This window comes from Phaethon lepturus, unplaced genomic scaffold (genome assembly GCF_000687285.1).
Source record: "Phaethon lepturus isolate BGI_N335 unplaced genomic scaffold, ASM68728v1 scaffold20460, whole genome shotgun sequence".
Taxonomy (NCBI): domain Eukaryota; kingdom Metazoa; phylum Chordata; class Aves; order Phaethontiformes; family Phaethontidae; genus Phaethon; species Phaethon lepturus.
Genome location: NW_010510053.1, coordinates 1 through 19388, shown reverse-complemented (window position 1 = coordinate 19388; position 19388 = coordinate 1). Strand labels below are relative to the sequence as shown.

General features: G+C 40.0%; 1 protein-coding gene across 1 annotated transcript; it reads left to right on the top strand.

The window, feature by feature from the left end:
- Positions 1–4335: 4335 nt before the first annotated feature.
- LOC104613960 (putative pre-mRNA-splicing factor ATP-dependent RNA helicase DHX32) lies at positions 4336–14735 on the top strand (the record flags this gene model as incomplete). Its single annotated transcript, XM_010295824.1, has 6 exons — positions 4336–4605; positions 7335–7528; positions 9017–9389; positions 11890–12135; positions 14367–14466; positions 14577–14735. Coding segments are annotated over exons 1-6 (1342 nt in total), but the record flags the coding sequence as incomplete, so codon positions are not given.
- Positions 14736–19388: the final 4653 nt, after the last annotated feature.

Genomic DNA, 19388 nt, shown 5'->3' with positions numbered 1-19388 from the left:
ATTGCGGATGATGAGCTGCTGGTCCAGCGGGCAGCCGGGCTTCTCCTTCTCTTGGACACGTTCATGGCCCTGGAGTCCCACCAGGCTCAGGCCATGGGAAACCAGAGGTGGCTCAGCGGGGTAATCCAGTCCCAGGGACTAAACTAAGCTTTCTGGGTAGGTAAACCAGAAAAATGTCTGCTTTCGGAGGTCATCTGCCTTCTGAACACCATTGGCTCCACATAACCCTCGTTTGGTCTCATTATGAAAAACAAAGAGTTCAAACAAATGACAGCTGCTGGTCTGAAGTGCAGGAGAGCAAGCGGGTGGTGAGCCAGGCACAGAAATAGTAATATGTTACCAGTACACATTTTTTTATGTTAAAAGGGAAAATTAGTAAAGCCTTCAGGAAAAATGTAATTCAAGGTTAGGAAGAGCCCCTCCACTTTCAGCTGCAAAGATGCAGTTCCACATCCTGGTGGACATATACACAAGTGCTGGAGGGATTTGGCCTCAAAAGATTTTGTGCTGGAAAATAGGACAGAAAGAGGAACCATTCTTGACAGCATCTGCTGTTTTTCATCTAATAAGAATAAACTATAATTTTGCTTTTTAAAATGTGATATACTTCACATTTGTATTTCAGAGGCTTCATTTGCTTCATTACAAAGTAAATTTAATCTGAAACTCTCTATTTAAATAACATTCTTGGGGAAAAAAGAAGTGACACCCTTCAATTCCCACGGCTATTGCAAACTATTGCTGCCAAAATGGGGGAAGAACGAAACAGAGAAGAACGAACAATGTAATACCATTGATATTACAAATGCAAATTCTGTATAAATTACACACAGAAAATCCACCTCCTCTGAAAGATTTAATAGCAAAGCTGCAAAGAGTGCCTATACATTAACAAGGCTTTATTAAAGACACAGAATGTTATGTGGTATTACTGCTTTCCTACAGCACAGTCACAAGCACTTGCACAACAACATATAATTTAAATCAACAGCAAAGTTCTCATCGATACCTCTGAAAGCAGCTTATACCCTAATTTACTAGAAGCACTCATCTGCAGCAAGCGTTTCTGTTCTTTATTAGAATTAATTTAATCCTTCTGTATTATGTTAAAAAGTATATCTGTATATCTATAAAGTACAACCTTACGGGCCTGCTATAGCGACAGCAATCGAGGAGCTGATCGAGAAGCCTTATATCAGAACGGGGTGCAGCGCTCCAAAGGGAAGAAGAGATCTTGCTACGTCGCAAAGCCAAAGCCGAGAACAACTGAGGGTCACTACAGGAGACGTTCGACAAAATGGTGGAAAGCAGGTGGAGTGGCAGGGCCCAGGACGGAACAGACAGGCGTCATGTGGTCAAAATCAAGGGCTGAAAGAGGCAAGATCAGAAACCAGCATCCTGGAAGAAAGCAGTGAGGCATATTGAGTAGCAAAGAGCGACCGCTTAGGTGTCAGTTTGCAAAGGCAGCGCTCAATCCCGCTCCTGGCCCAGGGTTTGGCTGTGTTCATTCCACTCCTCCGGTGCCGGCGGGGCCGGCTGCAGAGAGCCGTCGCGCTGCTGCTGCGGGAGCGGGCTCAACGCGCTCCATCAGACACCCGGCTGCAGATCAGGGTTACACGGCCGTCACCCGGCCCGTTTTAGCAAAGATAAGCGATGTAAACCAGTTAACAACCTGTGCTGTTAAACCATTCATTACCATGAAAGGAGTATTAGTTTCATAATATGTGGTTTTCAAACAGCAAACTTGATTTGGTAACTTATTTAAATTCGTTCTCTTCCATTACAGGTACCAAAAAGGAAAACCAAAAAAATTCCTGTGGTATGACCACTCAAAATTTGTTCAGTGAACCAGAAAATATTGCTGCCCGGTTCTTACGTCTTCTTCGAAACAAGCGTATGCTGCAACCGAGGAAAGCAGAGAGTACGTACCACTACTGCTGATAAACTGTCGTGCTTGAACCCCAGTTGGCAGCCAAGCCCCAGGCAGCCGCTCGCCCAGTCCCGCCGGTGGGACGGGGGGGAGCAACGCCCAGTCCCGCCGGTGGGACGGGGGAGAGAACCGGAGGGTGAAAGTGAGAAAACTCGCGGGCTGAGACAACGACAGTTTAACAGGGAAAGCAAAAGCTGTACACGCAAGCAAAGCAAAACGAGGAATTCCTTCCCCACTTCCCACGGGCAGGCAGGAGCTCAGCCATCTCCAGGGAAGCAGGGCTGCACCACGCACAACGGTGACTTGGGAAGACAAACGCCATCACTCCCAACGTCCCCCTTCCCCACCCAGCTTTACGTGCTGAGCACGACGTCCATCATATGGTACGGGATATGCCTTTGGCCAGTCCGGGCCAGCTGTCCCGGCCGTGCCCCCTCCCAGCTCCTTGTGCACCTCCCCGCTGGCACAGCACGGGAAGCTGAAGAGTCCTTGACTTAGTACAAGCACTACAACTACTTAGCAACAACCAAAACCATCAGTGTGTTATCAACATTATTCTCATAGCAAATACCAGCTATTAGGAAGAACATGAACCCTGTCCCAGCAAAAACCAGCACGTAAGCATATGAAAAAACCAAGCAAAATGCGGGATAATAGCAATTCACCTGTTTGCTGAATTTCACAAAAAACAGCCTCCGCAGGACTGTGCTCTGTCAGTCCCCTCACGACATTTATGCCTTATTGAGTGATTTGTACCGCATCCGAGAGAGGCAGAGGTCTCAATGGTAGCGAGTCTGCAACAACAAATAGGAAGGATGTAACAGAAAATGAGATAAAACATTAGACACCAAGGGATGCACGAAGGTCACAGGAAAAGAGGCTTCCAAGTTCAGCTGAATGTGACATAATTCGGTGTCATCTTCACAGATATCATGATATGTCATCCTGTCATCTTCACAGGTATCAGGTAGGTCCCCGCTGATGCTTAGTCTGAAGCATATTTTGCAGTACTGTAATGCCAGAGAACGGGCAGATAAATCACCTGGTCCTTCTGCCTTTCAGAGATGCTCCTCCAGAAGGTCACATCAGGTTTTGGCCCTCAAACTGGGCGGTCTGTCAGTCTTTGCTGCCAGCCACTTTAAGTGCCAATAAACAGCCTGTTTTTTGAGCAGCATATAATTAAACTTATCTCATTTGGATTGAGATATTCAGACAGCTGAACAAAAGAGTTTTCCCTACTTCTCTTTGTTGGTTTTATATGCTGCTGTCATCAGAGAATGCATTAATAGCATTGTAGCCAACGTGGTCCAAAGCTACGAAACAAGAAAAAATCGTAAGAAGAGGCAATGACTTTTATTATATTACTTAGCACAGAAAAAGCTTGATGTAGAAAAAGCACACAAACATTGTGCTCATAGTCTGTTCAAGGCATTATCAGTATCATTGTTCAACAGGAGACATGCCGCTGGAACGAAAAGATGTTATTTAATATTTGTGTTACAGTACAGATCAGTCAAGATTAGGAGACTCAATTTTGCTACTTTTGAGTCCTAAGAGCTGGAGTTACTTTACGTCAGTGATTTGCTCTTTCCCCATCTTTCAAGGCCACTTCTGCTGCCCTCGAAGGATTAGAATTGGCACCTCTCTGCTTTTTTTAAATGTATTAAGTATATTTTAGATTTTTGATTATGGCAAAAGCTGTCAAAGCCTTGCAAGATTTCCAAGTAGAGTTAATACACAGAGTATATAAAATGGCTCTTTACTACTCTGACTTTCTAAAACACTACGAATGACACAAAATAAAAACACTGGCTCTTCCTGACGGACGCTTTCACGCAGCAGTTACCTCCCGTTGACTGCACGCTCGCAGCCCCCGCGCTGTTTTTGCCGCGGCCGGGGGTGAATCCCATTGTGCCGGGATTAGCCGGCCACATGACCGTCTCTGCAACCACAATGATGGCCCCGTAGCCTGCTATTCACGGCAGCCGGGGGCCACGAAGGTCGGGCTCAGCGCGCTCTTTCCCAATTATTCTCCAGCCCGCGGACGAGAGCACGAGCAAACACGCTGGCCTGGCTTTGGCTACTGCTAACCTGCAAAAGCTACTCAGCTTCTGTTTAACATCCAGTTTGATCACGGCTATTTTGAAGAGTTTGGACTACTTTTCAAATATATTTTTCTCAAGGCTCATTTGGGTTTTTAAACCGCTTAAAGGGTGACAAACAGAGCACCGAGAAGGCAGCCGGACCCCAAGACTGAACTTTTAAACTGAAGAGCTGGGAAATACGAACCCTGAAGCAAGCAGAAATGGATTTCCTCAGGGTTAGGGGGCCTGAATGATCAATCAATACAAAGGACTCCTTCCGCTCCTAATGTGTTTTTGCTGGGAATAATATATGTGAGAAAAATGGAGCTTTTAACCTTTTCTCCAGAGACGCACTGCTTTTCAGAATTACTTGACTGCAGCGATGGTGATGAAGAGGTAATACTAGTATGTGGAGAAGATTTAGAGCTTAATCCTTTCGATGGCTTGCCTTACTCTTCTCGTTATTATAAACTTATGAAAGAAAGAGAAGAACTTCCAGTATGGAAGAAGAAATACACTTTTATGGAAAGTTTGCTTCATAATCAAATTGTGATTGTCTCAGGAGATGCTAAGACTGGCAAGAGCTCCCAGGTCAGTACAACATCCTCGGCTGGGGGCTTTTATTATTTTTAGACCATTTAATATTGTACACTTTACACTTTACAGAGTTACTATTACTATTTTACTAATATTATATATTTTTAAAACAGAAAAAAACTTTTTTGCAATGAAATTACTATTCACTTCTGTTGCTGTTTGTTTATTTTGGGCACATCAATATCCAGATTTACATTACACTAGTATCTGGTGTCTGTTAGTTGCGGACTGTTGCTACGCTCAGCGCTGTATGGTATGTTGCAATATAACAACATCCAGCTCTGAAGAGTTCAGCTGCTGTATTAAGTTCAATAGCTGTATTGAGTTTAGCGGTTCTCAGTATAGAAACAGACGTGCAGCCACCTATTGTAATCTGAGGTATTAAGGCCAGAGAGGGAAAGTGAAATACAGAAGGTGACAACAGCTTAATGAAGTCAAATTTAGATGTAAAAAAAAAAATATATATATATATAAGCATACATTTAAATAACTTTCTTCAAATATTCACAAACAATTGACACTCACTTTACACTTGTCCGTTACAAGCCATTTTTACTAGGTTGATGATGTCTTTTGGGCTTTGGGGTAAGTTGAGCACTGAAGAGTAACACTTCTCAGGCTGTGATAGTCTTGAAACAGCATCATAAACAACTAACAAAAATCTCAAACGACAACTTTTTTGTACTAAACACTAAATTTAAAAATATCAAGCCCGTTCTGAACACTGAAGACCACATGCATTAACTACTATGGTTTAAAATTCAGAATCAAATATACACATAACGTTAGAAAAATTCTGCATTGATTTTTCTTGTATGTATCAGTATGTCCACTGTAAGCCATTGCTTTGTTCATATATCACATCACATCTCAATTTGAAAAACTACCAACTATACACTTTAAAACGTATTACAGAATGTATCAGCTAAAATCCTTCCCTACTGAAATTACAGGTGTATTTCTGCTGTCTTCAGAGAGGCCAAGGCTAAGTGTAAAATACTTTAGGACTTCAGATTGCTTTAGTGTTTTATCAATAAATCATTCCTTCTACATTTGGCTGGTGCTATTTTGTTCCACTTGAAAATTTTATTGCCTCCTCCCTAATACTGACTAAACTTGTCATTTTATCCTCTTTTTGTCCATCATCCTGTTGAATGCCCAGGGGAAATGGTAGACTGCAATGCCTATGTTGGATTCAATGAATATTCTTACCTGGAAAGCGTGTTTTGGTTCTGATTAGTGCTATATCAGGAAAGAAATACAGTGGATTTGCAGGCCAGTCACAAGAGAAGGTGAAAAAGTTCTCGGAGAATGAAGGATTGAAATCACTAAGGCTGTTTCTCCGGGAGAAGTAATGGTCCTTCCCTCCCTTCAGCCAAGGGCAAACGCTTCTTCCAAGAATACGCAATTACGTTACAGAAGACATGTTAAAAGACATTACTGAAGCCAAGATGTCAGTTGACTCTAAACACATAAATATCTACTAGGACTATCAAATTCTGTTGCAATAATATATAACAACCTGAGTCTGTTACCACAGTAAGCAGAAAAGAATTTTCAAGCAAGTGTTATAAGCCAAAACACAATTGTTTATGACTGGGATCAGCAGAAAACGTTCCTGTAAGATAATTACTGTTGCAGGGCATCTCATACCCGCCAGGGACTCTGGTGCTGGACGCTGCCAGAGATCACATATTGAACCAGAGATATCATACTCCTAACTGAAAATTCCTACGTTCCTATAGAAAGGATACACACCTGCCTGGTGCCTGCAGTATTTTTTGGAGTGAAAAGTCTTTACCCTTTGTTATTGACTGTAATTTATACACAACAAACTTTGTATGATAACAAACTACTTGCTAAGTAGTATTAGAAATATAATAAGAAATAAATTGTCCTTAAGTTTACTAAGATGTAACACATTGCTGTCTGTTTTTTAAACATTTTTAGAGTCATAAAGTAACTATACAGAAATAAATAATATATAAACTAGGCACATTAGCCATATATGTTGATTAAGTAAAGGATTTGAAACCTAATACTTTCACTAAAATAATATTTATAATGTAATTTTACTTTCTCGTGACAATAACACCTTAATGTTTTCTAGCTTTGATTTTCTACTGTAAATATATAAATTTGAGTGCTACTGCATAAGCTTCTGTGCAGTTCAGTTTCAGGTATCGTTCTTTACAGAGTAATTAATCTGAAATTACATGTATTTACTGTGGCACTTGTGAGTTTGAAATCTTCCTTCTTCCTGGGACACGTTTCTCACGTCAAGCACCTGAACACGATATAGCACGGGCGGGTTTACGGCTGAGCCGGCTGAGAAGCCCCTGACAACGCCGGCACTAACACTGTTGGATCAATCAGGAGATGCTTAAGAATTATATTGCCAATGTTTCCTGCTCCCCAGAGACCAAGTCTGTCCCTTCTGCAATATATTTGAACTAATCTTAGTCCAGCTGAGACATTCCCAGGTTTCTAGCCCATGTCACTCCACCTCTCAACTACTTAAGAGATTCAGGGTCTCGACACTTCTCAGGGCAGGTAATTTCTAATTTCGGTGTCGGGTGCAGCTCCTCCACCAGTAGTCAGGCGGAGGGTGAGCAGCGGGTGCTCAGGTTGATTTAGTTCTTCCACAGTCTGCTTCTTTTGCATTACAGTCTCTTCTAAACGTGTTAAATACCGAAAGCATCTGTTTTCTTATTTACTTACAGATTCCTCAGTGGTGTGCCGAGTATTGCCTTTCTGTCCACTACCAACACGGCGTAGTAGTATGCGCGCAGGTACACAAGCAGACGGCGGTGTGGCTGGCACTGCGTGTAGCTGATGAAATGGATGTCAACATTGGCCACGAAGTAGGGTATTTCGTCCCATTTGAAAGCTGCTGTACGGCAGAAACTATCCTGAGGTTTGTGCGTTTGGTTTTTATTGCCTTCGCACTGATACGTAGCTTACAGTTCTTTGCAAGTGCAGAAGTTTGCAGCCGACAGCACTCCAGTCCTTAGAACCATAGAATCACAGGCTCCTCACCGCACCACTCCACTAGCGTGGGCAGGGCAGATAACCCAACAACATGGTGGAACACTGCGATAGCTGCAAAAGATTTTTGCATACAGCATGAAAACAAAGGAAAAAAAACCCAGCACTGTTTTATAAAGTTGTGTATAACATTGTAAAATGCAGATACTGGAGATTTTGTGATTAATCAATAAGCTGTAAAAGGCTTGAAGGAGGTATTCTGTTCTAAATTGCAGTAGATATTTCAGTGGGCAAGGTTAGCATCAGTGCAAAACTTCATTAAGCACCTCATAACCTCAATTTTTTTTCTTTCTCAGTTTTCTAGTACGGGAGTGTTCATAACCGTAACAGAATGTGGGATAATCTATCAGAAAGTAAAGCTGGAATTTAAAAGCAATCAAAAATCATGGCTAGAAAAGGGTATATTCAGTAACAAGAGAAAAAACAATTTAGGGGGATTTTTAAGCGATAAGAAATGCACTTAATGCATTAAATACAGGCAGGTGACAGCAGCAACACAGGGATTCTGATTTTGAGCCTGGAGAGTTATTTTCTCTGGTTCCTTAATATGGCAGGAACAAACTATAAAATCTAGATCATAAGCCTTCTTCCCAGCCATGTGAGCTCCCACTGATTTCCAGTAGAGAAGAGGATACTCACCACTTCTGAAAACCAAGTTCAACCGCTCTTTTTTTTTTATGTCCTTTCTCTTTCATGGAGAACCTCCATCCTGCGGCACATCTTCCTGCAGCTGCTCCTGAGGTGAAAGGGAGATGAATCCTATCCTCTCACACATCGAAACCTGGTTCAAGAAGATTCAAAATCTTGCTGAGCAACACAGCAAAAAAATAATATCCTTTTTAAAAAAAAACTTCCAGTAGCAGGAATAATAGGGAGGGAGATAAAATAAAATAAAAAGGGAGAAGGGCGTTACGATATGAATTAATCTCTCATCTTGGTTCTGGCACTGCCTCAAGTGTGTGGTGTACACCTTCTTTTCCTTATCTGAAAGTATTAGTTCCTCAAGAATTGGTTATGGCATGCAATACGCTTAGACGGTTTGGAAGATGAAAAGCCATACAAGTTACGATTTTAGGGCAGAAGTATTTGGGTTTTTGCCTGGAGCACCTTTGAACCATAGTGCCACTTAGTGTCATTGAATTACACTGAGGTTCTAGATACTTAAAGAAAGATTTAAACATGTGGTTGAGACTGTGATACTGTCTACAAAATAATTCTCTGTTCTTATCAAATCTTTCTTGTTAGAACAGAAAGAACCAAGCTGTTCCCCCCCCCCAACTAATCCTGATTTAGTTTCTTACAATCAAATCTGAATATTCCAAGAAACTTTGTGGAGTTTTCTGTTTGTATGTTGCAGATACTGTACAGATGATATGCTACAAAGGGAAATGATGTCTACTCCTCTTCTGAACTATTATGGCGTTATCATATTGGATGATGTGCATGAAAGAACTGTTGCAACAGATGCGTTACTTTGCCTTCTTAAAGATGTCTTGATCTCAAGACCAGAACTGAGGCTGGTAATACTCACTGCACCTCATATGTCCAGCAAACTGCAGAATTATTACGGCAGTGTCCCCTTCATAAGGGTGGAAAACAACCACCACGCAGAAGTTGTATACTCTTGCAGCGTTCAGAAAGACCACTTTCTGTCTGCACTAAGACTCCTCTTTGAGATACACCATACAAAAGAGAAGGGTGACATTGTGATCTTTCTGGCATGTGAACAAGTAAGTTATTAACCAATTCCAGTATTTCCGATTTTAATCAAGAAACAATTTACATTGGTGTTTTTATATGACCTAGAAATACCTTGTTGTCAGTATCTATCCAAGACACTGGACATTGCCAACGAGTTTTTATCAATTCAGGTTTTTCCTACAAAGAAGTCATGGTCTGCATAAGTCTGTATTATATATATAGCATAAACCAATACAAGGAACTATCAGATTTTCTGTAGGCTTAAAGAAAGGCCATCACCCTTCTGTGTGATGCAAAATGCAGCAAAGGTGGCATACAGGGACAAGGGCCATAGATGCAGGGAGTTAATACATGGCAACCTATGCTGGCACTGGGTATATCACACTTGCGTTACCCCTGTGTAGCAGTTTTTTTTGAATGGGCACATATCCAGTTTGCATAAATGTCCTACTTCAAATCAATGTTTTTATCTTAAACCTGCTTACAAGCTCTCTCCATTTGCATTCTCCTTTATGGCTGTAAACTTCCCAACTCTTTGTGTACACAAGAGCAGGAGGCAAATATAATAACATAATTAGGTGCTACAGATAATCCAAGAATCTGCGTGGGCTTGCCTATTCTAAATAGAGGCACCTTTGAACCCCTGGAGACAGCAGAGATGCCCTAAATTCACTGCTGCCAGGATCGCACGATCATGTCCTTCTCAGAAATATTTCACAGTATTTTATAGCTGTCAAAGCAATCTCCCATCAAACAAACATTTTAAGACTTGAAATTATTATAAATTATTATTATTATTTATTTCCTGATATTGATCTTCAGCCTTCTACTTTGTATCATTAAATCTGCTTTAGAACAACAAATTCACCTTAGTAGCTCCAGGAGGTAATGACTTTTCATATGCAAAGGTAAATTAGCATAAACTGCCCATGTAGTATTGCTTTTCACTGCAAAAAGGGGTGTGGATATGTAAAACTTTTAATTATGCTAATAGTTGTAAACTTTATAGACACAAATTTTACAAATGATGAATTAATGAATTCTCTGTATCAGTTCCCATATTTACAATAGGTAATGTTAGAGAAAACACGTAGTCTTTCCATTTCAAAGGAAAAAACAGTTTTATTTCTGCTTAAAATTTTTTTTGATGGGCAAGTCCCACACAATACTAAAATAATAATTTCTTTCCGGCCGAGAAGAGATTACTTAGTTTTCTCTCTCACAATGGACAAAACACTCACTATGAACTGTTACAGTTCACATCCCATACATTCTTGCTTAACTGTGATTTGAAGTTTTATACTGCTAATGGCTTACTGTTCCCTAGCACTCAACTGTCTCTTAAACCGAACAAAAATATGAATAAAGTGAAAACATTAAGATTGATGTGTTATCTTGGTGCCAGCCTTGCTGTCAGATGCCACTGACATCTCTTTGTAAGAATTGTTATAGAATACTTTCAACCTATAACTACTATGAATGCAGTGGCACTCTCAAACAGAAACTCAGCCCGGTTTTTCAATTTTGAAAAATAAAAATGCTTTTGAAAAAAACCAACAAAATCCTTTCAAACTGAACAAGTCTATTAATTATTTTTCTATACCTTTAAAAAAAAATTATTCACAACACACATGATTTTATATTTCTTAAAAAGACTAAACAACAACAAAAAACCCTTTACAATTCATAGTCGACCTCTGAATTTGTGGACTGTGTTAAAGGTGATGTTCCATTAACACAGCTTAGGGACATTTTATTGACTTTATTAAGTCTTCATAGAGTTTATTAATCATTGGGGGGGGGGAACCACAATAAAAATAGTTATATATAGTTATATAGTAATAGTTACAATAGTTATATCCCGTGCACCTTCGCCAGCAGCGCAGTCACCCCGTTGCCAGCCCCGGGTGCACCACGCACACGTGGAGCTGTTTGCCAGGGGCCACTGCCACTCAGGGCACCCACGGGCATAACTTTGGTTCCAGCAGAAGAGAAAATATTTTGGGCACACCAGTGGGGTACCTGAGTATCTGCTACAGCATTACCAGCCCCGTACACATGTCAAATTTGCACCAAACTCTTCGGCACTAAATCACGGATGGGGATGCATCCTACATGTCCCACATACATAAAGTTTAGTGACCGTTTCATAATTCCTCAGCCTTGCTCCTCCTATCCTATATTTTTGCACATCTCACTGACCCTGGAGGTTGGTTTGGATTATGATTAAAGCCAGAGAAGACTATTTTGAAAACTGCAGAAGAGAAAAAGACACTTCAAAAAACAGCCCAGCCTCTTCCCTGGTCTATAGTTAGTGGATACAAGTCAGTAAATTCTCATACACTGTCCTGTTCCCTTTATTTTCCTCCTTTAATTATTAATCATGTAAGATTTAAATGTTGTTATAGTTTGATATGTAGTTAAAATTCATTTTAGAACTAAAACGTTGTTTTAAAATTAAATATTGATATTTGGGTTCCATACTCATGAGGAAAAAAAAAAAAAAAAAAATCTTTCTTCTGATTACAGGAGATTGAAAAAGCTTACCAAATGATCAGACAGGAACAGCCTAATTTAAATCCTGACCTTGGAGAACTCATCCCAGTTCCTTTATACCCCACAAAACAAGACCTAATTCACAAACCAAATCAAGACAAACAGAAATGCTGCAAAAAATACAGAAGAAAAGTACTACTCACCACAAGCTTTGGAGAATCTTTGATTTGGATTAAAAATGTAACCTTTGTCATTGATGTTGGTGTTGAAAGAAGAAAGGTTAGTAAAGTTAACCAGAATCTATATGCCAAAAATGAACTATGCATAAGTTTTTCAGGGAGGGGGAATGGGAAATGTACAGCTAATAGATTGACGCAAATGGTTTCTAAAGGATCAAATATTTTTCTATTCTTTCATAAGTCAGATTCCACAACATTTTTAACATTCAAATTAACAAAATTTAAATCATTTTCACCAACGTCTAATGTGAAAACCAAGAAAGAAAGCACAATTCCTAAATTCAGTCAGAAAGCAAAATTTTCTAGTTTCTAAAGCCGGATTAACACTCAGAGCTGAAACTGCCACTCATTTGCGCACCAAACCAAGACATTTCATTTGAAAACTGTATCGCATCTTAGTTTTGGCCTATCAGTCATGACTCTCTCTTCAGTATCTTAGAGCAAAATACAATCAGTCCTTGGCTATCTATTGGGAGATTACCTGGTTTAGCAGATGAACCTCATCCCTTGTTCAACGGCTTATTACTAAGCGTAGTGCCACAGATCACGTAACGCCAAGGGATGCTCACACAAGGAACCGCTCCTTTTTAAAGCCGCTTCTGCTCCTTCTGGATACATGCTTCCACCCAAGTACCGCAAAACGCTGCAATTTGTCAAATTAATCTTTGACCTCCTACAGTTCATTCTAAGTGTGTCCTCAGTTCTTGTTTTCCACCCCATCCCGGGAAGGACTATTGGAGCTGCAAAAAATATCTCGTTTCTTTCATTTATACAAAACTGGTGACCTAAAGAACGAGCGACCATGTAGGAACAAGTCATTATATGAATTGGAAAGCTGCACTACTACAGGCTTTGTAACTGTCCTACAAGTTTTGCTAGTCAAAATAAATATTCCAGTAATAGGCAAAAGAAACAATACAGTTTCTTTATGTAATCCAGAATAGAATCACCCAAATTGAAGTTAAGTATTCCTAGAAGTTTGGATCGGGGATCATTAATCCTGATTAGCTTTGAAAGTAGTTCAGGCAAAAGCTTGGGAACTACCACTATCTTTCATGTTCGTTGCAAAAAAACTGTGTCCAACACTGTCATTTTCAAAGGCTCTTATATGAGGGTTATAAACTAATTCAGCCTCAGGTCAAGGAAAAAACTATGTCATATTTTTGCGTGAAACAAACAAAAGCCTAAAAGCAGTTTTCAATTAGACCATGCATAACTCAACTTATTTCTGAAACTACGGTTGCCTTGGGTTATGGAAATGAATCTCACTTCCATGGTAATCTGAAGCCCAAAGTAAAATTCAGTGTTTCCAGACTTCTGTGAATCAGAAATATGAAGCAATGGGAACAAATCAGTCTCGACACGGTCCTGATGGCCATCAAATTACCCCTATTGGTTATGCAATTTTTACCCTTTAATTCAATTATTTTGTCAGTTTAGTCCTCTGAAATTCATTCCTCAGCAGTTCAAATTCACATGCAATCTATATGGATGAAATTCAGTTGAACATAGAGGGAACAGGCAAAGTTTTGTGCAGAACAAAACCCCACATAAGTCTTGAGATTGGGATGTATCATAAATTTACCTGGAGGAAGATAAATTTGTCCCCTGCACTGAAGCATATTTTATCTTTTTTTAATTAAAATCCTGCTTAAAACAGACAAAGTCGATTCAGATGACATGACTAGAAAGTTGCCTTATCCAGAGGTTATATGTCTTGCCATATACTACAGAACCTTGTGGACATCATCTGGTGGTCAGAGCAGTGAGTGGATCGGCTCCTCAGTTTAATCAAAATAAGGTACAATTAAGAAAAAAATAAAAAGGGGCACTGCACATCTTAGACATGGTCCTTGTCTCCTGTACTGAATTGACTGATTTCAGTATTAAGACAAAAATCTGGAGTTATGGAACAAAATGTTATCAGACAGTGTCGGGATTCTGTCATTGGAAGAAATAAATAACCTTTTTTGATGACTTTTCTTGATGATACCATAGATAGACATTTTGTGTTTTCCTAAGGTACATTTCTTTAGAAAAAGACATTTATCTTAAAGTATACTTACAGAGTTATTGCAGAACTGTGTCTGTCAATTTATCAAAGAGCTGACTGCTTTCATTTCCAAGCCGGTGAAATACGTAGTATAAAAAGAAAATAAATCGTTACTACACTTTCTTTAAAATGACCTAGACAAAAACTCAATACAGACCATTAATATTTTTGTAGTCTTCACTTACTTATCTGATGCTTAATATCTCTTTCGTTTAAAGGTGTACAATCCTAGAATCAGAGCAGACTCTGTTATAACGCAGCCCATCAGCAAAAGTCAAGCAGAGATGCATAAACAAATTCTGGGCATGTCTTCATCAGGTAGAATTATTAGCTCAAAATTTACATCCATTAGCTCAAATTATTACTAGAATCAACGTGGCGATGAAAAAAAAAAAAAAAAAGTGTAATTTTCCCAAAATCTCTTCCAGGAAAACTCTTCTGCTTGTATCCTGAAGAATTTACATACAAAGAAATGAAACCACATCTACCAGCCAAAATAGAGGAATCAAACCTAACTAGCATGGTTCTCTTCCTGAAGAGGATGGATATAGCAGGCTTAGGACACTGTGACTTCATAAGCAGGCCAGGTAACGATGATGCACCAATTTTCCGTATTTGTATTATTATTTTTGCAGTTATTTAAAGATTAATTTTGCACTGTTATTCACAGTACTGGGTTTTATTGAAGTACTTATAATAATATTGCCTCTGCTTTTACCACTTACCTGCTAGAACAGTTCACAATGAAATAGTTGCACTTAGGAAGATGGTACCATGTAGGAACTGTTTGCCCTGAAAAAGAGCATAAAGTATCTGAATGGAATCGGAATGAACAAAAAATAAATCAGTATTCCAAATATCTTCTCAGCTAGGTTTCATATAATTTTCCTGGAATCCACAAAGAAAATTTGTGTCCCATTGTACGAGGCATTGTACAGATATCTAAACAAAGTATATTCCTTTAATCAAAAGTTTACAACCCAAAGAAACCCTGTTGTTACCTAGGAGATGTATTTGGAGGAAATCAGCTTTCTTCTTATCCTGCAGCATCTCCCACCTCAAATTGACAATAAGCTCTTACTTAAGGACAATATTATTTATAAAATAAACCCAAATAAACTTTCAATACTAGACAGGGAATACTCTGAATTTTGAGGTAAGAGTGTGAAGAACGTGCTTGCTTTTTTCTTTGTTTTTCTAACTTCATATTTTAGGGCCTTGTCTGCTGAAGGATGTTCTCCTCTGTTCTGACCTACCATAAAAACCAAAGCACCACTGTGAATTCTGTTGTTGATTTGAAGCCAGTGAAAGTGAGGGAAATAGCACCGATTTCACTGGTTTAGGGATCACGTGACCTATCGCTAGCTTAATTTATTATAATTTTCCAGTGCAAATACGAAGAATTCTTACATTATCCTCCCTTTCCTCATGCACATACACAAAATTAGAACGCTCACTTGTCTTCTGTGTGGTGTGCACCATAATTAATTAATAATAGTTTAATTCCCACTGTTGGATGTTGTGATAGATTGTAAGAGGAATTTATAAGTAGAATTTATTCTACTTTTCCCTTGTCTGCCTGTTTAGAAGAAACATGCCTAAAAGAAATCTGAAAAAACTTTGCCAGTCTGAGTGGTAACTAATTCAAAACTGATGAGAATTGGAATATTTTGGCCTTGTGAGCATCACCTCCTATTTTGAACCTAGGAACCTTCATGGAAAATGGTTATGGAATACAGTTGGCTTCCACTCAAATTTAGAAAGTATTTTACTAGAAAAAAAATATTGTAAAATGTGTTAGTGCTTTTACTGGATATGAAGAAAGTTGTTCTGGAACTGTAGAATGAATTAGTAAAGTTACATTAGGAAAAGTATTCAGTATTTTTTGATTTAAAGGCAGAACAGAGACAGTTGGTATTCATAGAGAATGAAAAGCTAGAGGCATTTAAGGATTTCACAGATGTAGGAATTCCAAGCTTTGTCTGGATTTTTGAGATAATGCAGCTGAAGAAAGCATCTTGCTGATGTGTACAAAATTCTTAAAGGCATTTGATGAATGCATCAGCTTTACTTGGACGGGCATCAAATATGAGAAAGTTTTTGCTAACTAGATCAAAAGTGCGAGGCCAAGGTATTGAAATGTTTGAGGAATTACTGAAACAGTGTGAGAAATGTTAGATTAGCTATCTGAATAACGGAAAACTCCCAGAAACACTGTAGGGGGTCCACAGAAAGGAGATGAGAAAGTCTGCGCAATTTCCTGGTCTCTTTCCCATCTTAAGGCCCCACATAATTAAACATTTGCTTTGTCTAGTACGACTCTTCCTTCATCCTAGGAGAGATCACACATTGGCTTTCTTTGCCTTGGGGCTTGCTTTCTCCCGCTTCTGAGCGGGCAACAAACCTCCTTCCTACTAACAAGATATATCCCTACCACAGTTCTCCGACGATGACTATAAAGCTCACGCTATCGGAACACAGGCAGTGCGAAACACCTGGTGTGAAACACCTTTATCTGAAAGAAACGGGAATACTGAAGCAAGCAAATTTGGAAGGGGAGTTAGTTATTAAACCAACTGACAGAACTCAAAACAGATGTCAAGCACATAAAACCTTCTTTTGGGCCCTTCATCCTCCCCAGAGCTTTGGGTCAGTGATCTCAGCCCGTGAAAGCCCAAGTTTTCCTCATTTGGTGCCGAGAGAGCTTCAACTTGCTGTGTGCCCTCAATGCCACGCAGATCTCCAGTAGCTAAAGAAGCACGACATAGAATCACAGAATCTTTGGGTTGGAAGGGATCTTTAAAAGCCATTTAGTCCACCCCCCCTGCCATGAGCAGGGACATCCCCAACCAGAGCAGGTTGCTCAGAGCCCCGTCCAACCTGACCTGGGATGGTTCCAGGGATGGGGCATCTCCCACCTCTCTGGGCAACCCGGGCCAGGGTTTCACCACCCTCATTATCAAAAATTTCTTCCTTAGATCTAGTTGAAATCTGCCCTCTTCTAGGTAAAAACCATCACCCCTTGTCCTGTCGCTACAGGTCCTGCTAAACAGTCTGTCCCCATCTTTCATCTAAGCCCCCTTTAAGTCCTGGCAGCTGCAGGAAGGTCTCCCTGGAGCCTTCTCTGCTCCAGGCTGAGCCCCCCCAGCTCTCCCGGCCTGTCCTCCCAGCAGAGCTGTTCCAGCCCTCGGAGCGTTGCTGGGGCCTCCTCTGGCCCCGCTCCAGCAGGTCCATGTCTCTCCTGTGCCGAGGGCTCCAGAGCTGGACGCAGCACTGCAGGGGGGTCTCCCCAGAGCGGGGCAGAGGGGCAGAACCCCCTCCCTCACCCTGCTGGCCACGCGGCTTTGGGGGCAGCCCAGGACACGGTTGGCTTCTGGGCTGCAAGTGCACATTGCCGGCTCATGTCCAGCTTTTCATCCACCAGTACCCCCAAGCCCTTCTCGGCAGGGCTGCTCTCCATCCCCTCATCCCCAGCCTGTGCTGACACCGGGGGGTATCAGTAGTCCTTGATGTCCAACTCCAGATACCTCTGGTACCCTGTTAAAGGGTAGCCCTGAAGCTTTTGGACTGCTAGTCATAAGATCAAATAGATGTTACACCTTTCTGGGTTATGTACTGCAGAGCAGTGCTGCAGAGGAGGCAAAGAAGAGCTATCAGAGATGGAAACCATCCTCTCTTAAGTGAGAGATTTTAGCTTTTCAAAAAAGCTTCATTATCTTTGCTGCAGTCAGTTTAGTTGCATAAGCCTTCTGTAACCTGAAGCGATGAAGAAGGCTGAGGAAGAGGGGTGTCTAAGATGAGAAGCAAAAAAGATGAGCAAAGCAGCTCACAAAACAAGCAGCGTGGCTTTTGTAACCCTAAGGAAACTCCCGGGCATAACAGTTCTTAATTCTCATCTACTAACTATGCACACAAAGCAAATTTTCCCACCCTCAATCAAACATGGCACAAGATCAACTGGATCCCAAAAAACCCTGCAACCAAGCAAACAGAAAGACATGGCAGTAGTCCCATAAGCTCTCATTTGACTTGACCAAACCAAGTGCTGTTTAGAGCATACAGATACTAAAAACACATATAGCCTTTCTATTTCTCCCTAGCACAGTTTGTCCTGGCCTTGACTATTCCATGTCTCCTCATCTCCTTGGACTTGATTTCGCTTTGATTCAAGGGAGCAAACACACTGCAGCATCTCCCATGTGCCACACATGCCACAGGCTTTCCTACGCACCGTTTCTGTTCAGCTAACATTCTCAAGTGTTCTTTGTAATTGAAACAGATGGAGACTGTTAATAACAATAATAATAAAGTAATCATTAATAATAATAAATTAAGAAAATAATGTTTTAATTCAGATGACAGAGTAACATATGGACATGAACTGGTGAACAAACAAATCAAAAGTACACTGAAATTCATAGCAAGAATTCAAAGAGAAGTACTTCACAGTCCGTTCCCGGTACGTGAAGTAGAAAACATAGAGCAGATAAGTAAAGAAACAAAAATAACATCAGTAAAACATTTTATTTCTGCTCAACAAGAATACGCACACGGTTTTTTTCTGCTGCTCTTTGAGGAAAAATAAAAGCATGGATTAACTCTGACTCATTACTGCATTATGAAAGCAACAAACATGTCAGGCTTACAGCTGCTGCATTTAATTCCCGCTATAATCAAGATGAGCAAATGCAGAAGACTTGTTACCCTTTTTAGAATTCATAAGCCATATGAAAATGTATTTGGCGCTGCAGTTCTGAAGTGCATTATTTGAATTCCTGTGCTACTGTAATAGCGATGTCTTTGCATTTTTATCAGTTAATCAACTAGATCTTCATTGTGTTATACAATAGGACATAAAAACTCCTTTCCCATAGATTGCAGCAACATTATGTATTTTTGTAAATCACTGAAAATCCTTATTTAAACTATGCAAATCAGTATAAAGATGGAGCCATGTAAAGTTTCCATAAGAAATCAAGGTGAAAGCAGTTTGCAGATGCTGCATTCATGAAGAATTACCATAAACAATTTTCAGATTAAAATATTTGTTCATGGTCATGGATACCATGACTTTTGAGAGTCATTTTATTATTTATCATTATTATGCTATTATGCTATTGTAACCCCACTGAGAATGTATTTCTAGAATATCCATAATGACAAGAGTTGGATAAATGCATATAATTTCAAATTGTTTTGGAAACAAAATTTGTTTGCGTATTTTTTCATTAGAAACAGAT